Source organism: Populus euphratica, unplaced genomic scaffold (genome assembly GCF_000495115.2).
Source record: "Populus euphratica unplaced genomic scaffold, PopEup_1.0 scaffold238.1, whole genome shotgun sequence".
NCBI lineage: Eukaryota > Viridiplantae > Streptophyta > Magnoliopsida > Malpighiales > Salicaceae > Populus > Populus euphratica.
The window spans coordinates 360,216-386,827 of record NW_011499989.1 but is presented as its reverse complement, the minus strand read 5'-3'; the positions used below and the strand labels follow the sequence as shown (position 1 = coordinate 386,827).

At 30.5% G+C, this 26,612-nt stretch overlaps 2 protein-coding genes across 2 annotated transcripts; both read right to left on the bottom strand.

Moving 5' to 3' along the window:
* Window positions 1-3,539: 3,539 nt before the first annotated feature.
* LOC105140276 (auxin-responsive protein IAA1) lies at window positions 3,540-5,708 on the bottom strand. The gene is made up of 5 exons (XM_011047050.1): window positions 5,351-5,708; window positions 4,795-4,982; window positions 4,578-4,695; window positions 4,154-4,215; window positions 3,540-3,845 (listed from the first exon to the last, which is right to left on the bottom strand). Exons 1-5 carry the CDS (start codon window positions 5,605-5,607, stop codon window positions 3,808-3,810), a joined length of 663 nt encoding a protein of 220 aa, XP_011045352.1. The 5' UTR covers window positions 5,608-5,708; the 3' UTR covers window positions 3,540-3,807.
* A 5,025-nt stretch (window positions 5,709-10,733) lies between these two features.
* IAA19 (indole-3-acetic acid inducible 19) lies at window positions 10,734-14,776 on the bottom strand. The gene is made up of 3 exons (XM_011047048.1): window positions 14,301-14,776; window positions 13,679-13,772; window positions 10,734-11,100 (listed from the first exon to the last, which is right to left on the bottom strand). The coding sequence occupies exons 1-3, from the start codon at window positions 14,653-14,655 to the stop codon at window positions 10,983-10,985; spliced, it is 567 nt and encodes a 188-aa protein (XP_011045350.1). The 5' UTR covers window positions 14,656-14,776; the 3' UTR covers window positions 10,734-10,982.
* Between the last annotated feature and the right edge of the window lie 11,836 nt (window positions 14,777-26,612).

Below are 26,612 nucleotides of genomic sequence, written 5' to 3'. Positions count from 1 at the left end.
TAGTAGTAGTAGTAGTAGTAGTAGTAGTAGTAGTAGTAGTAGTAGTAGTAGTAGTAGTAGTAGTAGTAGTAGTAGTAGTAGTAGTAGTAGTAGTAGTAGTAGTAGTAGTAGTAGTAGTAGTAGTAGTAGTAGTAGTAGTAGTAGTAGTAGTAGTAGTACTAATAATAATAATAATAATAATAATAATAATAATAATAATAAAGAAAGAGAAGAAGAAGAAGATGATGATGATGAGAACTTGGAGATCAAATATTAATGTAAGGATTAAGCAATAATAATAACAAATGTCAAGGTTAGAGGTTCCACTAATGGTATATCAAACAAGTATAGTATAAACTCTTATTATTGAATTGGAAACCACACACAAAGGAGGTTCCAATCAGATTATATATTGTTAACATGATTACATTAGTCATCTTATTCAATTAATGCTAATACTTGTAAATCTCGTCAAGCATTCATGATTATAACTTATGTTAACAACAAATCAAGTTCCTTTCATAGCTTAGGTGTCGGTTATACCATACAGTATGGGATATGAAAGTGTCAAGCATTTGTTGTACCAAGTGTTATACAACATAAATCTAGATTATTTATTTAACAAGCAAAGTATTAAAGAGTGAACAAGATAACAAATACAAAACATGTTAGTATCAAACATTAAAGTCCATTAAAGTCCATATTGAGTTTACATTATATTTATTCTTACACCATTAGTGTAACCTTTTCACCTTGACATAATAAACTTAGCTAAACATAATAAAAGAAAGAAAAATAAATAAACAAAATAAGAACATAAATAAGATAAAAGTTAACTAAGTAAAGGAAAAGAATTGAAATGCATAAACTTGATATTAATAAAAGCAAAACTTAAGCATTATAAAAATACAAAGAGAGAAAGCAAGAGCATGATCTTGATCTGAAAAACAAGATACCTAAATGCATGATAAATGCCTCCTTTTATAGGCCAAAATTAGAAACTATTGATTTGATGACTAATTCATGAGTGGGTGACCAACTCTTGACTTGGTGACAATCCTTATCTTCTCTTGTCTTTCCATCCATATAAGGTAGACCTAAATCCGAGATCTACAGCTCCAGATATGACCTAATTACCGAACAGTGTTCCGGTTTGGACTGCACCAGTATCTCTTTTCTAAGTTTGGCCATCTCTTTGTCCTTTTAATTTCAGTTCTTAAATTCATCAATCAATCTTTTCATTTATGTGATAGGCCTGCATTTAAAATGAACATTTAGCACAAATTAAAGGTATCTTATATTATTAGATATGTTATTATAAAACATACTTTAGTTAAGGAGTTATTGATACTTCAAATGCAAAATGATGATATAAAATCTTAATAAAAATGCACTTTTAAATACTAATCACTTATTAAAGAGGGTTGTCTTGAACCTTAGACAAACCAACCATTATAAACCATAATATGACTTTAGATTTTATCAGACAAAACAATACAGTCTACCTTCACTAGGGCGTATTTGGGATGCTAATACCTTTTATTTATGCAACCAGTTTCCGTATCTGATCTTTGAGACTAGTTAGGGTTTCTAGTGATCAGAATACTAGGTGACGACTCCCATTCAAAGTTTCCACTGATAAGAGATAAGAATCTCTTGTCTCTCTATTTGCTAGAGATACACCATTAATTTTTTTCATAAGGGATGGATGATCGTCATAATACCGCATACATGCAACAATCTTTATAATTTTTGCAACTTTAAATGGTAAAGAGAGAGAAGGTGTTTGGTTTGACTACTTTTAAAGATGAAACTTGTTATTAGTGTTAAAAATTTTTATTAAATTTAAATTAATAATAATATCAAATAGTTTTTCATGATCCAGATATTATTTTTGCATTAAAAAAACTTTTGGTTCCACATGCTCCACAGCATAAAAAGTAACCTAGTAATTAAGCTATTCTGTGAATGCGAATTGAATATAAAATTGACCCTTTTGGTCCTGGTATTCATACTAAAAAGTTAACTCAGAACTTATACATCTTAAGTTTGGTCGATTGCTTTAAAGAATACTAAAGTGTGGATCAATCATTTCAATCGAAAATAATTTTTTTTTGAATGATCAATTAATATTTAACATGAAACGGAAAAATAAAGGGTAGTTTTTCAATAAAATTCACATATGTAGAACGTCAAATTAAATAAAAGATAGTTTTTTTTAGGTTAGAATACTTTAGTTCAATCATTATGTCGTGTCGAGAGTTGAACTAAAAATTTCTTAAACATAATATATATAAATATATATATATATTAAAGTTACAAGGAGTTATTTAATATTATTATTAAACCTAAACCTAGTTTAATAATCAAACTTAAAAACTCTGACTCAAGTTCTTGTCAAAGTCCGGATTTCCAATTAAATTATATAGAAGTAATTCAGTTGACTTGAAAAGTTTAAAAATAAAAATAAAAATAAAACTTAAAAAACAAAAAATGATATATAAAATAAAGACTAGATATATAAATGACCATTAAAAAGGGATTTGACTTAAAAAAAAATAAAGTTGGCATGTATATATATATAACATGAAGATGATGATGTTTTGGATCAATTCTAGCTAACCTAGTTAATTCACCAAACTTATGCCCGGGATAGTAAATTCTAATAGGTTCAATAAATGTTTTTATTTTAATTATATGATAAAAAAAGACTATCACTCCAATATTATATGATAAAATTAAAAAAATAAAAAAATCTATAAAAAAACTCAATATTAAAGATTAAAAAAGAGAATAGGTCAATGAACATACTTGACTGGCCCAGCGTATGAAAGCCTTAAAAAAACTCAAACACGTGGGTTTAGGTTAGGCAACCTCAATGAGTGGAAATTTTTTTTTTAAAAAAAAAAATTGAAGTTGATATTTATTTATTTGTTTTTTTTAAATATTTTATATTAAATTAATTTTAATTAACTTAAATTAACTCACAAAAATCATAACTTAAATTATGCATTTCAATGTATTCAATAACTTAATAGAGTGCATGTGTGACCTAGACTCACATAACCGTGTTTTTTTTAAGGCCTTGACATGCTAGACCACTTAGGCTTGCATACATGGCTATATCGTTGGCTCATTATTTCTTAAAAAATTAAAAAACATGTGATATATCGGCAAAATTAAAAAAAAACTAGTTCCTAGTTATTTCCATTCAGAATTTAACTACTATTGTGATAGTGAAAAAAATTACAAGGTAAAGTTTTCTGGATTAAAAATTTATATTTATTTAAAAACACACAATAAAAACCACAGATATTTTTATATCACCTATTAACATTAAAATATCTTAAAATTATTCAAATCCTAAAAATCAGATGAAACACATGTTCTTTTTCAAATATTTTTACAGGGAAAAGTCATCATTATCAAGCTTTCCTTGTCAAATAAAATAAAAAATATTTAAAATAGTAGATCATACCAAGGTTTCATATAAATTGATGGGCATTTTTTTTTTTCATTTTATTTACCAGAAACAGCAATAGCAGTAACAAGAATCCAAATTGATCTAAAAAATACCATATTATATTACCATATGTATTCAACGAAAAGGTATAGCAAAATATTGAAAATTGGGAGAGTCCACATCATCAATTTCAACCAAGACTATAATGCAATTCATGTATTGGCTGGTCTCTCTTATTTCTCTATTTCTAATGAAAACCTCCAACTAGAACCTAATGGTATAGGTAAAAAACGAAGACAAAAAGCCACTGTACAGCAATTATATCATGGTTCCAAGGGATGTTCTTATAAAAGCTGGCTTCATCATCAACTCGAGCTTGAGCATTTTGAAGGTGTCCTTGGAGCTGTAACAATAATAAAAAGAAAGCATTATTTTACAGGTTTACTGTAAAATTAAGACAAAGTACATGGGTTAATCTCGCTTCGATTATTAATAATGTTTTTCTACATCAATAATTTATTTACTTATATATATATATCAAAAAAATTATTTTCATATTAGTTTTTAACAATTATAAATTATGATTTTATTTATAAATAAAAAGTAAATAAATCATGTGGATCATGCGTGCTCCAAAATCATGAAGTATACTCTCAATGCACAAAATAATTAATAGATGCAACTAGAAAGACAAGGAAATTCATAAATTACCAAATCCAGTTGCTTCTGAGCTTTTCATCAACCGTAGACGCTTGCATGATTCCACAAACATTCTGTGAATAATAATAATAAAAAGTATATAAATACATGGACATTCAAGCATTAATTGTTAAAAAAATCTTGATCACCTATCATTGAGGTTATTCAGAGTGCGATAATTTTTTTTACATTCAAAAACATATTAAAATAATACTTTTTAATTTTTTTAAAATATTTTTAACATCAATACATTAAAATAATTTAAAATAATAAAAAAATAATTTAAAATAATAAAAAAATAAAAACAACTTTTTAAAAAACATTTTCAAAATACAAAATAATTTAAAATAAAAAAAAATTTAAAATACATAAAAAATAAAAACAAACTATTCTAAAAAATTGCTATGAATTTTTAAGGGCACTTTGGGAAACTTACTTCCAGGGTACATCCCCAAGCATCATCCAGTCGCCATCCTTGTCCTCATAAGTAGATACATACTCGGCTCCATTATTCACTTCTTGTTCCATAAGTGTCCTCTCGTTCAAATAGTTGCCTGCAACAATAATTCAACCAAATTAAATGACTAAAATACCCTTTGCAAATGAAAAAAATAAAATACTGAATCTTAATTATTAATTCATGGAGCACATACGGATGGTGAAGCTGAAGCAAGAGAACATGTCCTGGAGGGCATTCAAGAGCTGCTGATAACTGTTGTACATCTCCAGGTCAACCTTTCTCAAATATGGAGCTCCATCTACAGCTACCTTTACGTATTTACAACTCTTCATTGCGTTCTTCCTAAACGCCCTCACCGGTGGCCACCCCACCACTTGTGCTCTGTAATTAAATCAATTCATAATCAATTCAAGACTTAATTAATCTTAATTTTATACACACACACACACACACACACACACACACACACACACATATTTGTCTCTAAATAGTTCGGTGACTTCAGGGATTTATGAAGTGCAATATGTATATATTTGAATGGGATTTATGATTGCACTTCATAAATATTTATTTAGAAAGAATTCAAAAATATTAAAGAAAAAAACATGCCCATCATTATATGCAGCTAAAAAAAATGGATTAACATGATTTTATTGATTCCACGGGACAAAAATGAATTAGCTCTGATTTACTTTATAATATGACTGTAAGAAGAAATGTAACAATGAATAATAATCTTTATATCTTACTTTGCTGCCGGAGGCTTAGCCGTGTTTGGCACATCCGTTTCGGACTCCCCAGAATATTTGTTATGATCAGAATCAACGTTAGATGGCCTTCCAAGATTTAGATCAACAGTCTCCAAAAACCCACGCTTGCCACTTGTTTTCTCTATTAATGCTAGCCCACGAGACTCACCAGGCAGCCCTAAGGTCAACTCTGTCTCCTTGAAACTCACGTTGGCCGCATCGGATTCCAGCAAGCTTGAACCATTTTCCGGTGACATTTTCTGTACGCTACTATCCGCGACGATGAATTCTAGCAGGGCACTTAACGTGTTGAAATGAAAAAGGCAGGCACTCCTCAAAATTATGTGACTCAACCACTTTGGCACTTGTGGGTTAATATAGGAAGCTGGCCGGCACGATTATCTAACCACTCTCTTATTGACACGTGTGATAAGAAGGAGCGGTTGCGATTTGTCCATATAGGTAGGTGACAGAATATAAACGAGTTGATCGCCTGTGATTTGGAGTGCTTTAAAGTTTGGGCCGTATGGTCGGTTGGTCCGACCGGGTCGTTTTCATTTGTCAAGTTCAGGTTATATATGTATGTATATATATATATATGTATGTATGTATGTATGTATAAATGTTGATTGTGGTTTACTTGATTAAAACGTTGAATTTACGGTTCAACTCCTTCCCTCTGCTTTCCCTTTGTTAATGGAATCTAATCCCTCTCTTCACTGAATATTGGTCAAATAGTTAAAGCTTAGTCTCGTCATATTTGTGTTATTAAGTGATTTTTAAGCTATGATTAGTATGTATTAGGCACTGCATTTTAAAAATAATTTTAAAAATATTTTAATTTTTTTATTTTAAATTAATATGTTTTTAATGTTTTCAAAATATTTTAATATATTTATCTAAAAAAAATAAAAAATAAAAAAATATTATTAAATACTTTTATAAATAAAAAAACAATTTAAAAAACCACCATAATTATATTTCTAAACATATTTTATTAAAAAAGAAATTCTCAGCACAAAAATACCTTCCCCAAACCTTGTGATTCTCAACAATTAAAAGACTAGTTTTATAATAAATCATTTTGAATTATGCCATTTAATTTTATTTAGACTTGACTTTTAATTATTAATTTTATTGGGATCCTGCTAATTAACTTGCTTTCCAAAAATGTTCAATTTTGAATTTTACAAACCACCATTCGACTTTTTTAAGAATAATTTCTTGTGGGTTTTAATTTTAAGTTAGTATTCAGAAAGATTTATTCTTAAGAACAAGCATGTTATTAATCTAATAATACTTTTATTTTCCATGCAAGGAATATGTTTTTAAACTAATCTAAGAATAATTTTATCGTAGAAAAAAATAGTTCTTAAGAACAAATTTATGACACAAGCTCATCGTGTGTTAATATTACCATCATCGCGGGTATGTATGGTATTGGCGAGGCACAGATGAAGCAGAGGCAGAATTTAAAAGAACAGGTATCCATAAGTGGAAGACGTCATTAATCTGCACGTACAGAAGCAGCACCTTCAGGGCTGAGCTCTCGCTCTCGCTCGTGCGAGGAAGGTCGTTTAAGAGGAGGAACATGGGACCCACATGTCTGGGTTCTTAAAGTTGAAGCCAACTTTTCTTCGAGAGAAGTCCATGTGCTGCCCACCGGAAAAGAAATGAAAGAAAGACCCGCCCAAAGACATCAAAATTAGCATGTGGGTCCCGCAAACAGCCATGTGGTCATGTTTTTCTTTGTTGATACTGGGCCCCATTTTTCCTTTCCTTTTTATTTTTCTTTTAGGTTCATACATCCAGATAGATGAAGTGGTATTTGAAACTTTCCTTTTTATTTTTCTTTTAGGTTCATAGATGAAGTGGTATTTGAAATTTTTGTTTATTATTATTAATAATATAAATATTTGGATAAGTTTATGTTTATTTTAATTAATTTTATAATTAATAATTATATAAATTTTTAATAATTTTAAAATAATTTAAACTCATGAACAATAAAAAAATAAACTCAAAATCTGATTAATTAAGTTACCCTCAAGTTTGGTATTTAAGATTTTTTATTGTAGGAGTAGTTATTTTTAAAAGTAATTTTTATTTAAAAATATATTAAATAATATATTTTTATTTTTTAAAAATTATTTAAGATATAGCATATTAAAATAATATACAAAATAAAAAATTATTTTTAAATTATTTTTTTAAAATTTCTTTAATTTTTATTTAAAACACAACACTAAACAAAAATGAAAGTAATTAGATTGACAAGAGCACTCAACCAGACAAAGAAATATCTACAAGTTAGGATAATTATTGAGCTAGACATGAGATTAATACATGACTCTTTTCCATCGTGTCATGTATAATTGTTTTGCTCCAATTTTTTCTTTTATTTAGTATAATCCTCGTTTTATTTTTTTGGGTGAAATTGGAGGCTATAAAACCCACTTTATATTTCTTGTTTATATTGGTAAGAAATAAAAATGGACAATGCTGCTTGGATCAAATCAATTTGGTCATAACCCTGTTTTGCACACAAGTTCTATCATTAGGGGATGAATTAGCTCAATTTATCTTCATATTTTAGTTTTAATTTCCATTATGTGAAAGCCATCCATGGTTTGATTTAGAAACATATAATATACAAGGGGAGGGAAATGCAACGGCCATAAGGGGACCCTGTCATGTCCACATCGTTGAAATCATTCTTAATTTCACGTGGATTTTTTTCTAATTCTTTTTGCTTTTCAACCAAATTATTCATTACAAAGATGCAAGTCAGACATTTGATCATTTGAATTCTTTTCATTTCATGGAATATACAAACCTAATCATTTTTATTCATGTTAGATATATCATTAACGAGTCTTGTGCATTTTAATCTAAAAACTGAGGCTAAGTTGTTAGATGAATCTCTACAAATAACTTTATATTTGTAGAGAAAACACTGTGATGATCTCAATGCTGCCTCAAAACGTAGTGAACGGAGTTAAGAGAAAAATCACAATTGCTGTTTAAGGCTGGTTTGTTCTTGTATTTTAAAATTTAAAAAAAAAAATTAATTTTTTTATTTTTTTACTTTAAATTTATATATTTTTACTATTTTTAAATTATTTTGATGTGTTAATGTTAAAATTAAATTTTTTAAATAAAAAATTTATTAATATATATTTTAATACTAAAAATTATTTAAAAAATAATTATAACTATATTTTTAAATAAGTTCGGCCGCAAGACTTTTTCACACACTATTGAGCATATATTTTTCATTTTAAATATGATTTTTTTTTAAAAAATTGATCCCTCATCGGGTTTTTTTTTGTCTGTCTTTTATTTTTATTTTTATTTTTATTTTAATCCTTCATTGATGAATTACTATTCAATCTTGTCTGAGGTTTCATCCCAACAATCGTAATTAAGATCCCATCGGGAAGAAAGGAAAGGAAAGGGGACAAATAGCCATACTAGGTTGACTTATTGTGCTCGTCTCATGTCATGGCATAAGTAGCAAATTTAAAGGTTGCCATGTCAATTTATTAATTTGGTGTCGTTTCTTCGTTTCATTCCTAGATTTTTTATTTTTTTTAATTATATTCTTTGGTGGCTCGTTGTTTTGCGGTTGAGCCTCACAAGTTAAGATAAAAGCTAAAACAATGATGAATTGGAATTTTTATTTTAAACTCAAGCCACGGACCACGTCAAAGATGAAATTAAGTAAATAAATTAGATTTTTTATTGATTATTATTTTTTTATTTAATTTTTTTCAAATTAAATAAAAATATTAACACGTAATCTTGAGTTCTAGTTTAGTTTTTATTTATCATTTTTCTAACAATTATAATGTATATGAAGATTAATTAATTTTATTGAATATACTGATCACTAATCTTTTAATGGGCACTCCATAGTTTTCATCATCATCAAAAAATTAAAAAAATTCACATCACCCATATTTTTTTTAATGATTGAATCAATTTTTGATCTGCCCGCAAGTTGGATGGGCACCCAGACCAGTTTCTGCCTCCCCACTTCATCTTCCTTGAGCACTTTTGGAAATCAAGCATTGCCAAATTTCCTCGTAAACATTGTGATCTCACTGTTTTTAACTTGATTCATCATTTTGTTTAATTTTTAGACCTTCCTTTCTGTCATGTCTTTCAGCTCTCCTGGTCACTTAATTAGTCATGAAACTGTTACATAACTCCTCCATAATTTATTGAACTGTCATAAAAAACAATGCGAACGTCGTCTTCTTTTTTGGGAAATTACAAAGTGAACGTTACCCATTACTTCAAGCAACACACTTTACAAAATGGCAGGCATCAACTATTCTTTTAATCAACTACAGGAGACTTCATGCAAAGTATCGCACGAAAGCCTTAAAAAGCTACTCCTTGTTTCCTTCTTTTCATATATTGGAAAGCTAAATTCATTGCAAGGAGACGGTCAAAGCCCCAGCAAAAAACCATCTCTGCGCAGTCGATTAAGAACTCACAAGTGTAAGGAAAAGTATAGGGACAGACAAGGGGGTCTGTGTGTGTGTGTGTATATAGTATTTAACTAATCCAAGACCCTCAACTTCCTTAACCAAACTGATCACCTCCACATGGTCCACATTTGAATGTTTTATATGTGTCGGAATCGAACCACAATTAATTAGTAAGTTAATTTAGTAATTAACTGTATAAAGAAAATCTAGTTATGTGAGAATGGATATATTAGATATATTCTGTACCCAGAACAAAGATTATATTATATTGGTGGATGGACAAGAAACATAATCATGTGCGTTAATCTTCTCGAAGGCAACTAATTCATGTATCGGAACATGAGAACATGGGCCTTTGTTCTAGAAATGCTCCCTTAATTAGCTTAGTTGCATAGGGTTCTTTTCAGTTATGCTATTGAGCTTGAATTTCTGTCCTGGATTGTGCTGACCAGTTCTTTAATCACAATAAATCAAATGATGTTTGATGCCTGAATGATGAGAAATTACTGGTATGTTTAAGATTATACCCTTCACTTTTACAAAAATACAAAACCCATGAATTATTACAATTCTGGCATATCTAATTAAATTTTATGATTGATTTTGATGAAAATGAGTGCCTCAAACCTACGAATTATTACAATTCTAGCATATCTAATTTAGTTCTATGATTGATTTTGATGAACATGAGTGCCTAAAATCCATGAATTATTACAATTCTAGCATATCTAATTTAGTTTTATGATTGATTTTGATGAAAATGAGTGCCTGGGGGGAGATATGAGCAATGGGATTGATGGGCGACATGGTCAATTATAAATAATAGCAGAAAAGGAAAGTCTCCTTCGAAGAAAAGTAAAGAAAAGAAAACAATAAGCAATTCATGATTTAAGAAAAAATGTCAGCAGCAAATATAACAGCTAGCATGAATTTATGATCATAAACAAGCAGGTTGTCTTTTCTATCTAGAGTTCTTTATCTCTGGATTCAAACATAAAAATAGGTCTCACAGTTATAGCTGGATGATGAACCATGATTTGATCTTAATCGACCATCACTAATTAAACAGAAATAATTTTCTTTACGAAGAAGTCCAGTCAAATTCTTCCGAATTCAATATTTTGTTTGTTTTCTCAGTCACGATCATCTCTTGAAATACTTCCCTGAAGAGCACCTCTTGACTGCAGTCCAAAACCCTTGGCTTCTGACCTCTTCATTATCCTTAGCCTCTTGCAAGACTCAATAAACATCCTGTAAAAATAAATAAATAAATAAATAAATCGCAGGCTATTTATTTAGCTTTGTTTCAGCATACAGAATATAAATTAAAATGTCAAAAGCAGCTAGTTTTACCCCCCCACCGGAAAAATAAATTAATCCCATCATCCTTCGATAGAGCAGCTTCCTTAATTTATTCGTAATTAATTGGTATATTCTCTTAGAATATGGTTAATACATTGGCATAAAATCGACATAGATCGATAATCTAAGCGAAAAACAAATTATTGTAGAACTTTAAGAATAAATTATCATAATTGAAAGGAAATGTTGCAAGAACCACTCCATAATAATGACCGATGCCTTGACATTATGGACATTATCGCCATCTACCCAGCACAATTATAAGGAAGTTGCGTTTGTCGGCAGTATGTGGCCCAACAATTTCAAAAGAAAAAACCTAAATTTACTTGCAAGTTGCTAGGACTCATCGAATGCCAAAATCGCCATTATATATCTCTCTACAAATATTTTCAAATTCACAATCTTATAAAAGAAAAGGAAAAAGAAAAAAGAAACAGCAACATTGCTCACAGTAGTTAACCATAAACAATCCACTTAAGAAATTATTCAAATTCAAAGATTCCAATGGCAACAAGAGTTTTACTTAAATCTTGATCCATACAAATTTCATAGTGTAATTATCAATATTTACAATATTAAAAGAGAGATAAAGAAGAGTAAAATAGAGAATAAGACAGAGAATCACAATCACACCAAAAAAATGAAAAAAATAAAATAAAATCATTTCTCATTTCTCTCTCTCTTGTGTTCATCTCTTTTTCAAAGCAATAAGTACGCGTAATTATAATTTTAGTTATGACCAGCAGTGATGCAAAATCTCATGTAAAATTAATTGCCAACCAATTACTAGTTACATTTTTCTTCACATTAATTAAAAATATAAATTCTTGATAATTATTTAATGTTGTTATTAAGTAGATTAATTTTAAAAATTTTTGATATAATTTATTATCTAGTCTAAATTTAAAATTAAATTATATGAAAATTAACTCGAAATAACTCAGTAGACTTTGTCGATTCAAAACAGCCTGATTGACTGGCAAAAAAAAAATTAGATGATGAAATTAACAAAAAAAATCTCTTAATCTAACTATTTGTCTATCAAGAGTTTAATATTAAACAATATAAGAGTAGCTCTGACATAACCCAAAGGACTTCGGATAGTCTAAAAATAACCAGAGTGATTAATAAAAAAGTCTGAAAATAAAATTAAGAAAAAAATAAAATTAACATAAAAAAATTTTTAATTTGATTTTTTGCATAATTTGAATGTAAAATTAAATCATGTAAATTTTTTCTTGATAATATTTTATAAATTTAATTTATCTAAATACAACACGAACTATTATTAAAAAAATCATGTCAGAAAAGAAAAGGAAGGCTTAATTTAAAAAGAAGAATTGAAAAACTTGATATGAACAATGAGGCTCCATTTACTTTCCTAAATGCTGTAGTGCAATAGGGTAACATGTGAATTTCACACGAAGTCAAGTCTGATGGCGTTGATTAATGCAAATTCTCACGCGGAGCTTAGGTTCAAGAAAGTATCATTACAGACATGTTGTCGTCCGCTTTGGACACAGTAGACAAAAAGAGCAGTGGCTGTATGAATGAAGGCTGAAGTAGTCAAGAACAAACATCAAGATCCAGGGTCAATTTGGCTTGTAATGCACGCAAATGGTGAGAAAGAGAAGGAACATTGGGAGGCATCTTCCAGAATATAGAGGCAGCAAAAATAGACATGTGACTCTTAAAGGGGATAATTAGGATGCGAAATCATAAGAGGAGAGGGAAAACACCGCCACATCTCTTGGTTGGAGGAGTCAAAGCTATTGAATGAAAGAAAATATTGGTCATGATTAACCTTTTAATTACCTCCGACACACCTTTTTGAAGGGAATTGGCGTGGTTTTTCTTTTTTTCCCTTAATATTTTAACAAGTGTTACAAATTTACCACACCATGTAACCTCTAGAGTGTTGATGTTTGTTTTTAAAAATATTTTTATTTAAAAATATATAATGATAGTTTTTATTTTTTTTAAATTTATTCTTAACATCAAAATAATCTAAAAATACTTATAAATTTACCTCACCCCAACAATTTCACAGAAAAAAAAAGATGTTAAAAAATATAGTTTTTTTCTAAATACTTTTTGTTTGAATATATATATATATAAAAAAATTTCTTTTTTAATATCAATACACGATCAAAACCATACAAAAATACTAGAAAATTTTCAAAAATTAATTTGCACAATTTGTTTTTCAAATTTTAACAGAAGAACAAGTTGAAATTCAATATCTAACCCTTTCTCAAAACCCTAATATGATGAGCACTATCCTTTCCCACCAATAATTTGAAAAAATGATTTTAATCCCTCGTGAGCACATATGCTCCGGCCACCAGGCAATCAGCCCCGCTAACAATTGATTGAACGCTACAAATTCATTTATATTTATATGCCGTTCTTCAAGTAAATAAAAAAAGAAGAAAGGGCGGTGTTACTGGTTGGATAAGAGACTTACTCCCATGGCACGTCTCCCACTAGCATCCAGTCTCCATCCTTGTCTTCATATATAGGAACGTATTCGCAGTCGTCTGTATCCTTCAAGGCTTTGCCTGCCAATAATATTATTTTACAAATAATTATCATGGCCATTTACTTTTTCTCTCTAATTAAAGGATCATAAAATAATAAACTTTGTTCTCTTATTTACTTCCAAATTACTTGTGGGCAATCTTATAAATACTGTAGAAAGTGTGCATGTACATATTTGGAGTACTCCAGCTGGTTTTCACATTTATTGTACGACTTCTCAATCTATTATTATCTGAGTTATTTCCACTACAGTTTGTCTATACTACCATAATGACTGCCTGCTCGGCAAAGGTCCTTATGTTTCTTGTATGAATTTTAGCGCATGACACATAAATGATGGTTTTTTTCGATGTATGTATTTCTTTCACATACATACACACATACATATAATGCTGCATGGTCTATAGATGTGAAACTCTGCCTACCTTGTCTTCTAGCTAAACGTTCACAGTTAATGCTAGCTCGGTATAATTAAGGAAGCTTAATGTGTATACCATGCATAAAAACTAGATATTAATAGCACTGTAAATAGATGATAGAAGACTCACCGATTCCAAAACAGCCAAACAACTTCTCCAACGCGACGACAAGATCCGAATACTCCTTGTGCATGCCCAAATCAACTTTTCTGAGAAAAGGAGCTCCGTCCATACTAACTTTCACGTAAATTTTTGAAGTTTCATGGCTATCTTTCTCGTTGAAACTATTCTTCTTTCGATAGGAACATACTGGAGGCCACCCCACAACTTGACTCGTTGTTTGGGTTTTTCGCCCATCGGTTGTGCTGTTTGCTTCGCCGGACAACTCTGAGAAAACCCTTTTCTTTTCATTTTTTGGTCCCTTTTCGCTGCCCGGGGGACCCAACCTTAGCTCTGTGATTTCAAGTCCAAGAGGCTGTGCCATTTTTTTTTTCTTGGTGATGGGCAAGGGTTGCAATTTTCGTCTTTGGAACTTTGGTTAGGTTTTGGCTCGACGGTTTCAGTGTGTTATATAGTGTTTGTTAACTCTATAATTTTCGGTGACCAGAAAGGTTTATTTGTATATATAATCATTTTTTTTTATACAAGCACAGAGAAGAAAGCAAAGGTAGGACATAGTGGGTGCAATGACAGGTCACACAAGGCTTAGTGGTCGGTCACATGAGAGGCACAAGTGGGGACTCTGCCTCCTAAAAACAGAATTAAAGGCCAGCACCATAAGTTGGATATGGGACAGATCGTATGGCTGTTGGGTATTAGGTGATTTGGTAGGATTTGCCTCAGCCGTCTGATTTGGTGAAGGGAAAACAGACCATGTGATCTGCCTTATTGAGGGGGTTTATGCAATAAATTACGAAAAATGTACAGCAAATTCTCAGCATGATACAAGGGGAGTTTGTTTTGCAACACTCATGTCCATCCAATGTTGCTATTTGACCATGGATGCGCAATCCCTTATATAGTAGGTCTCTTAAAAATAGAATATTGTCCTAATTAAATTACATAGTGACTTTTGTTCTAAAAAATTTATGGGAAAAAGAGGGGAACTTTGTATTTATAAGTGATTAAAGTTTTTGTTTTTTAGTTGATATAGGATAATGATATTATCATAATTATTAATAGAGGGTTTGGATAGTCACACATATATGACTAATTTTTCTATAAATAGCGCTCATATGATATGTGTCAACACCTATATATAATAAATCTCCTAAAAAATATTATTTTACTAAAATTATATAGTGAGTTATAAAAAGATACCTCTTGATTTATAAGTATTCAAGGTCATTATCTCCTAGTTGATAGTGTTACTAGTATCATTATAATAAATTATGCTTGTGAATAAAATTCATGTCTCTTAGTTGATATAAGATAATGACATCATCATAATTTCTAATCTGGAGGTTTAGATAGTCACGATAATCTTTTTTTTTAAATAGCGTTTATAATAATATGTATTAACACCTATATATGACAGGTCTCTAAAAAATATTGTCCTATTAAAACTATATAGTAAGTTTTGTTATGAAAATATATTTTTTTAAAAATAAATTAAATTTTGTGTTTATAAATATTTAACATAGTTGTCTCCTAGTTGATATGAAATAGTGTTACCAGCATTATTATAGTAAATTATGCTTGTGAATAAAGAAGAGAAAACAATATCAGAAGAGTAATCAACCTATAGTATTACTCTTGAATCTTTAAACTCATAACCAATTCAAATATTTTATTTTAACGTGACATCTTTCTTCTTATAGGTCCGATGTTGGAGTAGTTGCCAAAAAGCATAGATGGCTCAAATAGAAACGAGATGTGGTGGAATTCGGGAAATCTGGTTGCATTAAGGGAAAATCTTTTAATGTTCATAGATAGTCGCTTAAGATCGACAACACCATAATCATGTTAGGATATGGACACAAATACGCTAAGGACCCGGATAATTGCATTTGCCATGTAATTTCTTCATTTTTCAAATGGAAGTCATTTCTTATCTGTAAATGATTATAGTTAACAGACACTAACAAAAATTAACAAAATATGAAGGAAATATTATGTTAGTGTTTAAAGCTTGATCCACTTAGAAGTACAATTATTAAAGAAATAATGGACATAAAAATTATTGTTGAAGAATATTTCATCAATTATTTTTATTTCATTGGTCATTTTATTAGGAATATAATTATCGGTACATTTACCAACAAAAATATTATACTAAACAAGAACATTTATGGGCAATAATTTCATTAGTAAATATTTATTGATGATTATGGTATATTATATTATATCAAGTATTTTATTATCATGTATTTTGATAAAAAGCTAAAAAAACTATTTTAGAAAGAAAAAAAAACTACTAAAAGAGATCAGGCATCATAGCCTAGGATATTGGGTTTAAGTGAATAAAAAGAAGACTTGACACCTGTGGACCTGAAAGCCAGAACACTCTTGACATTCTTTTTCTTATCTTTTTGTTTAGAGATGAAAGACCCTTTTATTAGAAAAAAATAATAAATAAACATATAACATGTCATCTGTATTGGTAAATGACATATCATTCTTTGGTTCAAATTTTGATCATGAGGGAGGTGGCCATCAAGTTGAGTTTCTTATTTTCTTAATCTAAAAACTCATTTTTCATTGTATTATCACTTGAAAAAACTTGAAAAATACCATATGAATCTCAAATTAAGCCACCCAACCCACCGATATTGACCTGCATCTATTAGTAGTATTAAATTCTTTCTCTTAGTTAGATGTCTTGTAAACCTTCACTCCATCAAGGAAGAAAACATATCTATTATTTTTATAATTCATTTATGTTTTAGGTTAATTTATTAAGATTATTTAATGTATTTGTAGTTGGCTTGTGTATTTAAGTGTTTCACTTCTTTTCCCTTGATAGTTTTGTTGTTTTAATACATGATTTATATATTAGGTTTGTTTGAGTTTTGCAAGAAATTGATTTTATTTTTCAATTGATGAAATTGAGTTTGATTTTGTAACTTAGTTGTGTTATAATTAAAAAATAATGGGTAATTTAATGGGTACCATTTATGTTTTTTCAATTTTATAGTTAAGTTGACAATTTGAGAATTTTTTTTTTTATGAAATTGATGATAATTAAAATGTATCATTAGGTTGAATAAGTTTCAATTTAATAAATTATGGATAATTAGTTGGTTATTGATTATATTTTGTTAATTTTATTGTTTAGTTCACATTTTGATAGAAAATAAAATTAGTGTGGAATTGATAATTGTCATATTATGGTTTGGTATATTTAGATGTGTTTTCTTCGGCTTTGAAATTCTAATTGAAATTTTAGGGAGGTGCATTGTATCTCTGGTGTTCATAGACGGGAGGCACATTAACAACTCATATGGTAAATTGTATTTATTTTTTATGTTTTGTAACAAACATAATCATTTCCTTTTCTATTTGAAGTGCATCAAGTTAAAAATTGACTTTTATTAATGTGTTTTTTTTTTTTTATCTTTAAGCTCCTTTTATTATTCCTTTTTTTTTCCTTTTCTTGGTGCTTTTTTGGTTTGTTGTTATACCTTCTAATCTAGATATAGGTTCGACTTCCTTTTTCATGTTGCTTTTTTTTTTTTCCGACCCTGACCACCATTGGTTTTTGTTTTCATCCGAGTTCTTTGACTATCACTTTTGGATGAGTTTAGTTCTTTTTATTAATTTGTATTATCTTCTAGATGAAATGCTAAAACATTGTTAGTTAAGTAGTAACTATCAATTTACAAGGTGGGATAATAAAAACAACAACAATAACAACAATAATAGCAACAATAATAATAATAAAGGATAGATGAAATTATTGGCAATAAAAAACAAAAATTGAATTAGGCTTTAATATAAAGCTACTAATTAATATTTTCCTACATGCATATGATTAGTACTTAAAAGTGTATTTTTATCAAGGTTTTATATTATCATTTTACACTTGAAGTATTAATAACTCTTTAACTAAAGCATGTTTTATAATAACATATCTAATAATATAAGATACCTTTAACTTTTGGTAAATGTTCATTTTAAATACAGGTCTATCACATAAATGAAATGATTGATTGACGAGTTTAAGAACTGAAATTGAAAGGACAAAGAGATGACCAAGCTTAGAAAAGAGATGCCGGTGCAGTCCAAACCAGAACACTGTTTGGTAATTGGGTCATATTTGGAGTTGTAGATCTCAGATTTAGATTTACTTTATATGGATGGAAAGGTAAGACATAGGCCTCCAATTTTCATATGGAGCCTAAGATTTAAAAAGGTCATTTTCAAGTCCAAATTGTAGCAACAACAAAGAAGTACGAATCTGTCCTCCAGCCTGAGCCTTGTTCAGTGTTTGGCCCATATCTGGAGTTCTAGAAGTCCAAATGACCTCAAATGTTTACCTAAGAAATCTGAGATAATTTCCTACAACTTTCATGTTTTCAAGTGGTTCTAATTTTGACGTTATCAATGATGTTTTGGGCAGATAAGAGAAGTTAAGAATTGTCACCAAGTCAAGAGTTGGTCACCCACTCATCAATTAGTCATCAAAGCAATAGTTCCCAATTTTGGCCTATAAAAGGAGGCATTTGCCATGCATTTAGGTATCTTAGTTTTCAGATCAAGATCATGCTCTTGCTTTCTCTCTTTGTATGCTCTTTCTTTCATTTTTTGTAATGTTTATGCTTTGCTTTCATTAATATCAAGTTTATGCCTTTCATTTCCTTTCATTTACTTAACTTTTATTTTATTTATGTTTTTATTTTTATTATTTATTTTTCTTTCTTTCATTATGTTTAGTTAAGTTTATTATGTCAATGTGAAAAGGTTACACTAATGGTGTAAGAATAAGTATAGTGTAAACTTAATATGGACTTTAATATTTAATACTAACATGTTTTGTATTTGTTATCTTGTTCAGTCTTTAATACTTTGCTTGTTAAATGACTAATCTAGATTTATATTGTATAATACTTGGTACAACAAATGCTTGGCACTTTCATAGTCCATACTGTATGGTATAACCGAGACCTGAGCTATAAAAGAAACTTGATTTGTTGTTAACATAAGTTATAATCATGAATGCTTGACGAGATTTACAAGTATTAGCATTAATCAAATAAGATAACTAATGTGATCATATTAACAATTTATAATCTGATTGGAACCTCCTTTGTGTGTAGTTTCCAATTGAATAATAAGATTTTATACTATACTTGTTTGACATACCATTAGTGGAACCTCTAACCTTGACATTTGTTATTATTATTATTTAATCCTTACATTAATATTTCATCTCAAAGTTCTCATCTTCATCTTCTTCTTCTCCTTCTTTTTCTTTACTATTGTTGTTGTTGTTGTTGTTGTTGTTGTTGTTATTGTTATTGTTATTATTATTGTTGTTGTTATCTATAATTAATACAATTAACCTCCCTGTGGTTCGAGCCCGGTCTTGCCAGGTTATTTATTACTTCGACACTCCTGCACTTGGGAGAAGACATCAATCTTTTGGTCGTGTCAAGTTTTTGACGTCGTTGTCGGGGAAGTAAGTTCTTGTACAAATTATAGTTTTTATTTTATTTTCTATTTTCACTTTTCCTATATATAACTTTGTTCTTCTTCTTTTGTTTTCTTCTTCCTTTTATTCTATTCCTACACGTGTATGAGAGTGTGGTCATGTACATCAAGTGGTAGGCTTTGTAGGGTATCCTCATCATTTTCAGAAAATATAGCCGAAGAAGATAATCAATCATTTCATAATTGGAATAATGAGAATAACCGTGTTAGAACACTTAGAGACCACATAAATGCCACAAGAACAAGTGCACCATCATGCATAGTTTTTCCTCTTGATGCATCTCATTTTAATTTTAAGTCAGACATTATTCAACCTTTACCTTCTTTTCATGACTTAGATTTAGAAAATCCATACTTGCATTTAAGGGAATTTGAGAAGGTCTGCAACACCTATAATGACTCAAATTGTAGCATGAACACCATCAGATTAAAGCTTTTTTTTCTTTTTCATTAAAAGATAATGCTAAAATATGGCTATAAAATTTGAGACCAGGATCCATTCGTGCTTGGGATAAAATGTAACAATAGTTTTTAAAGAAGTTTTTCCCATCTAACAAAACAAACTCTTTCAAAAGACAAATCACCACTTTCACTCAAAAACCAGGAGAAACATTTTACCAATGTTGGGATAGGTATCGAGACTTCTTTAATACTTGCCCTCATCATGATTTTGAAACATAGAGATTGGTTTCATATTTTTATGAAGGGTTAACACCTAGAGATAGGCAAATGGTTAAATTGATGTGCAATGAAACTTTTAGAGATAAAGACCTTGTTAAAGCAATGGAGTACTTAGACTTGTTAGCTGAAAATGCTCAAAATTAGGACACCGCGGGTACTTATGCGGCACCGTGTAAAACTCAACCTCATACATCTAGTGGAGGTATGTACAACCTTAGGGAAGATCATGACCTTCAAGCCAAGTTTGCATCTTTAGCTAGAAAAGTCGAGGCATTGGAATTGAAAAAAAGTGGTCAATTAAAATTTGTTGAAAACATTATGTGTCAAATATATGAAACAAATGAACACTCAACCAATAATTGTCTAACCTTATCTTTTTTTAAGGAATGTCTCCATGAACAAGCCCATGCTTTAAACAGTTTTCAAAGGGCCAATGACAACGCATATCCGCAAACATACAACCCTAGTTGGAGAAATCACCCAAATTTTAGTTGGAAGAGTGATAATAACAATGTACAAACTTCACAACCATCATTTCAAGCACACCATAATTTCCACAATTCTCATGGATATAAACCTCCTTATACTCCACCTTCTAGAAGAAATCTTGAGGAAACATTGCATGCATTCATTGAAAAGCAAAAGACAATCAATACTCAACTTGCTCAAAACATGATAGATTTTAAAGATATTCTTGCAAAATTGACATCTGCTCTTAGTTTCTAAGAGAAAGGTAAGTTTCCATCTCAACCATAATAAAATCTCAAGGGGCAATAGAATGCAAATGTAAGTAGTTCCGGAAGCCAACACATGGATCAAGTCAAATCAGTCACTACTCTTTACAGTGGTAAGGTTATTGAAAAACCCACTCTTGAACCTTGTGAGAAAAATGATGAGTCAATCTCTAAGGGTAAGGAAGGGGTTGAATTGGAAATTTACAAAGAAAAGACTGATTCCCTGAATTTACAAAGAAAAGACTGATTCCCCGCCAGCACTTCCATTTCCTGATGTCATGACCAAACAAAGAAAAGTCAATCACAACTCTGACATTTTTCAAACTGGTAAGGATCAATATACCTTTGTTCGATGCTATTAAACAGGTTCCTTTCTATGCTAAATTTTTGAAAGATCTCGGCACTGTGAAGAGGAAATTGAATGTGAAAAAAAAGGTCTTTCTAGCCGAACAAGTAAGTGCTATTCTTCAAAACAATAATGCTTTGAAATATAAAGACCCTGGTTGTCCTACAATTTCTTGCTTTATTGGAGAGCATAAAATTGAAAGAGCCTTACTTGATCTTGGTGCTAGTGTGAATTTACTTCCATATTCAGTTTTTCAGAGTCTCAATCTAGGTGAGTTAAAACCAACTTCTATAACTCTTTTACTTGCCGATAGATCTATAAAAGTGCCTAGAGGAATAATTGAAGATGTGTTAGTACAAGTCGATAAATTCATTTATCCTGTGGATTTTATTGTCTTGGACACAGAACCTGTTGAAGCATGTAATTCATTTCCTGTTATTTTAGGACGTCCATTTCTTGCAACTTCTAATGCATTGATTAATTGTAGGAATGGACTGATGAAGCTATCATTTGGAAACATGACATTGGAGATGAATATTTTCAACATTTGCAAGCAACCTGGAGATGATAATGATTTACAAGAAGTAGATCATATTGACGAATTAGTTTATGATCAACTTGAATCTACTTTAAGTAAAAATGAATTGGATGAAACTGAAGATTTGCAAATGATTTATTCTGAGGAAGAAATCACGGATGAAACAAGCACCGAAAATGTTGATGCGAATCTTTTGTCAACAGTGACAACAGATTCGACATCTGACATCACACCAATCGATGATTACTTTCCTAACAAATCCTTACTTTCTCTTAGTTCAATGCCTTGGTATGATAAAAATATCAATTTTCTTGCTTTAGGAGATTTGCCAGCTGATTGGAGTACCCAAGACAAAGAAAAGTTTTTGAACGAAGTGAAGAGCTTTTATTGTGATGACCCTAACTTATTCAAATATTGTCCTGATCAAATATTTCAAAGATTCATTCCCGACAATGAGGTAAGTAGTGTCATTAAACTTTGTCATTCTGAAGCATGTGGAAGTTATTTCTCGTCAAAAAAGACTGCTGCAAAAATCTTTCAAAATGGATTTTATTGGCCCACCATGTTCAAGGACACACATGCATTCTGCAAAACTTGTGAAAATTGTCAAAAGATTGATACTGGTCAAAAAGTTTTGTTTTATGATTCTCAACTCTATGCACTCCCTAAAGAGCTAAGATTAAGATGGACCAATCCTTATGGGGCCTGTGATATTGAGAATTCAATGAATGACAATGATTTTAAGGAAAATGGACATCGTTTGAAAGCTTACTTTGATAATTTTCCTAGTGAAAATGAATCAGCTGGTTTGAATGATCTTGTAGATAAAGGTTGATTATTTTGTTTTTCTCACATTTTCTTTTTTGTGTTTCTTTTTGAGTGATTTTTGCTAGTTTCTCTCACCCCGGTCAAATGGCGGATAACGGTACTCCGTGACTTAAGTCGGTTCTTTCAGTTTCCCACAATAACTGATATTTGTGTATATATTTGTGCAATTCTTTGAATCTCTCTTCCAATTCTCATTTGAAAATGGACACTAATCTTGAAAAATTGAAAAAGTATTTTCCCGCTCTGCCTCAGAATGCGATTACAAAAATTTACCGTGCTAGATGTGCAAGATTGAGATTGTTAATGAATCATGGAATTCCTGAAGATATTCGCTGGTTGATTGAAGCAAAGGTCCGATTATCAGGTGAGTCCTCTAACTTCATTTCACACATGCCTGGAACAGGTAAAAGCACTTTTGCAAAGAAGCGTCGTGCAAAACGACTGGATGTCTGTCATCGATGTGCTAGATGGACTTGTAATACACAATGTCGTTCTTTAGGAATGGTATCTATAAACCGTGAAGATAAAATACAATTCATTAAGGATGGCCTGAGTAAGGAGTCTTTAGATAATCTTCTATTGACTCTTGAGACGCATCCTAGTGGAGATGTGCATCGTGCAATTCATGATTTATGGCCACTATTTCATAAAGAACATGATAGACTTAGTCTTGGGAATCTGACTAAAAAAGACCCTGTTTGCCAGTTTTTAAGAAAACTGGATGGGAAGCCTATCCCCGACCCATAGAGGGCGTTTAAGCCGTTCTTGGACGTAAAACCAAGGGAAGATGTGAGCCACAATCACAACTACCTGTACATACACATGCTTGGTTTTATTATTGTGTTTTGTTGTTTCTTATATTTGTTTCAGTGTGTTTCAGGTTTGTCAGTGTTCGTTATTTCAGGTGATATCTTCTATACTCTATCTTTCTACCTTAGAACATTGAGGACAATGTCTCGTTTTGGTTGGGGGGAGAGGGTAGTAGTTGATAAAAAAAAAATTGTTTTTCATTTCATAAAGCATGTGCATAATTGTTGTTACTAGGATGGCAGAGTAAAGGAGTTCTTTTGTTAAAGTGACTCTTGAGACGCATCTTAGTAACCATTCTTAACAAGGTCTATTATAATACTTCCTGAAATATTCAGGTTTACAAACTCTCGTATTGTTACCACTTAATTCTGCTCATATACTTATTTAACATGTATTTTTAAACCTTAATTTACACACACACACTTTAACATATGATTGTGGGTTGCATATTGGATTATTACATTATTTATGTTCTTTTGTTAAAGGTAACAACTAAGGGAAAGGGATTGTATATAATTAAAAAGAAAAAAAAAAAAAAAAAAAAAAAAAAAAAAAAAAAAAAAAAAAAAAAAAAAAAAAAAAAGAAAAAAAGAAAAAAAAATGATGATAATAAAAATGTAGATAAGTTTGGTTTCGTAGCCTCCCTAACCTAAGCAATTAAGCCCGAAGGGGTGTTTTAACACCTAATACCCTAAAGTCAACTGACTTGGGAGCTATTGGCCCAACGCTTGTTACATGGGTTGAGGAGAAAAGCTTAAGGGAATCAAACATTGCACTATCTACATATCAGTATCTGCGACCCGAGTTACTAAGCTCGTAGGGGTGTCTTAACACCTAATGCCCTAAGACCAACTGGTCTGGGAGTCATTAGCTGAAAGCTCATTACATGGGTTAAAGATGCATGATGTTTTTAAAGTATATGTATATAGAGTTAAAAAAAAAAAAAAAGACAAAAATAGTAATCCCAACCCAAGGAAGTTAACCTTAAACATTAGAACAAAAATTTTGTTTTCTTCCAAGAAAAGCCCCATAATTATGTGTTGATACATTGAGCACAAAAGAAAGGTTTATTAATATCTTGTTAAGAGGTATTGAGCAGATATATAAATTTAATGAGAGTTTGTTTATCTGGATAGACTAATGGAAGTTAAATGATGAATACCTTGCTTTGTGAAATTTGCAAATTTGTTTTCTATTTTAACGCTTTGATTACTAGGGACTAGTAATAAGCTGGTTGGGGGGTGTGATTAGTACTTAAAAGTGCATTTTTATCATGGTTTTATATCATCATTTTGCACTTGAAGTATCAATAACTCCTTAACTAAAATATGTTTTATAATAATGTATCTAATAATATAAGATACCTATAATTTATGGTAAATGTCTATTTTTAATGCAGGCCTATCACATAAATGAAAGGATTGATTGATGACTTGAAGAACTTAAATTGCAAGGATAAAGAGATGGCCAAACTTAGAAAAGAGATGTCGGTGCAATCCAAACCGGAACACTGTTCGGTAATTGGGTCATATCTGGAGCTACAGATCTCAGATTTAGGTCCAATTTATATGGATGGAAAGGTAAGACATAGGCCTACAACTTTCATATGGAGCCCAAGATCTAAAAAGGCCATTATCAAGTCCAAATTGTAGCAACAACAAAGAAGCCCGAATCTGTCTTCCAGCCCGAGCACTATTCGGTATTTTGGCCATATCTGGAGTTCTAGAAGTCCAAATGAGCTGAAATTTTTACACAAGAAAGCTGAGACAATTGCCTACAACTTTCATGTTTACAACTGGCTCCAATTTTGACGTTATCAATGACGTTTTGGGCAGACAAGAGAAGATAAGGATTGTCACCAAGTCAAAAGTTGGTCACCCACTTATCAATTAGTCATCAAATCAATAGTTCCCATTTTTGGCCTATAAAAGGAGGCATTTGCCATGCATTTAGGCATCTTGATTTCCAGATCAAGATCATGCTCTTCCTTTCTCTCTTTGTATTTTTTATGCTTTGTTTTCATTAATATTAAGTTTATGCCTTTCATTTCCTTTCCTTTACTTAGTTAACTTTTATGTTCTTATTTTGTTTATCTATTTTGCTTTCTTTCATTATGTCTAGCTAAGTTAATTATGTCAAGGTGAAAAGGTTACACTAATGGTGTAAGAATAAGTATAATGTAAACTTAATATGGACTTTAATGTTTGATACTAACATGTTTTATATTTGCTATCTTGTTCACTCTTTAATACTTTGCTTGTTAAATGACTAATCTTGATTTATGTTGTATAACACTTGGTACAACAAATGCTTGGCACTTTCATAGCCCATAATGTATGGTATAACCGACACCTGAGCTATGAAAGGAACTTGATTTGTTGTTAACATAAGTTATAATCATGAATGCTTGACGAGATTTACAAGTATTAGCATTAATTGAATAAGATGACTAATGTAATCATGTTAACAATATATAATCTGATTGGAACCTCCTTTGTGTGTGGTTTCCAATTCAATAATAAGAGTTTATACTATACTTGTTTGATATACCATTAGTGGAACCTCTAACCTTGACATTTGTTATTATCATTGTTTAATCGTTACATTAATATTCCATCTCAAAGTTCTCATCATCTTCTTCTTCTTCTCTTTCTTTATTATTATTATTATTACTACTACTACTACTACTACTACTACTACTACTACTACTACTACTACTACTACTACTACTACTACTACTACTACTACTACTACTACTACTACTACTACTACTACTACTACTACTACTACTACTACTACTACTACTACTACTACTACTACTACTACTACTACTACTACTACTACTACTACTA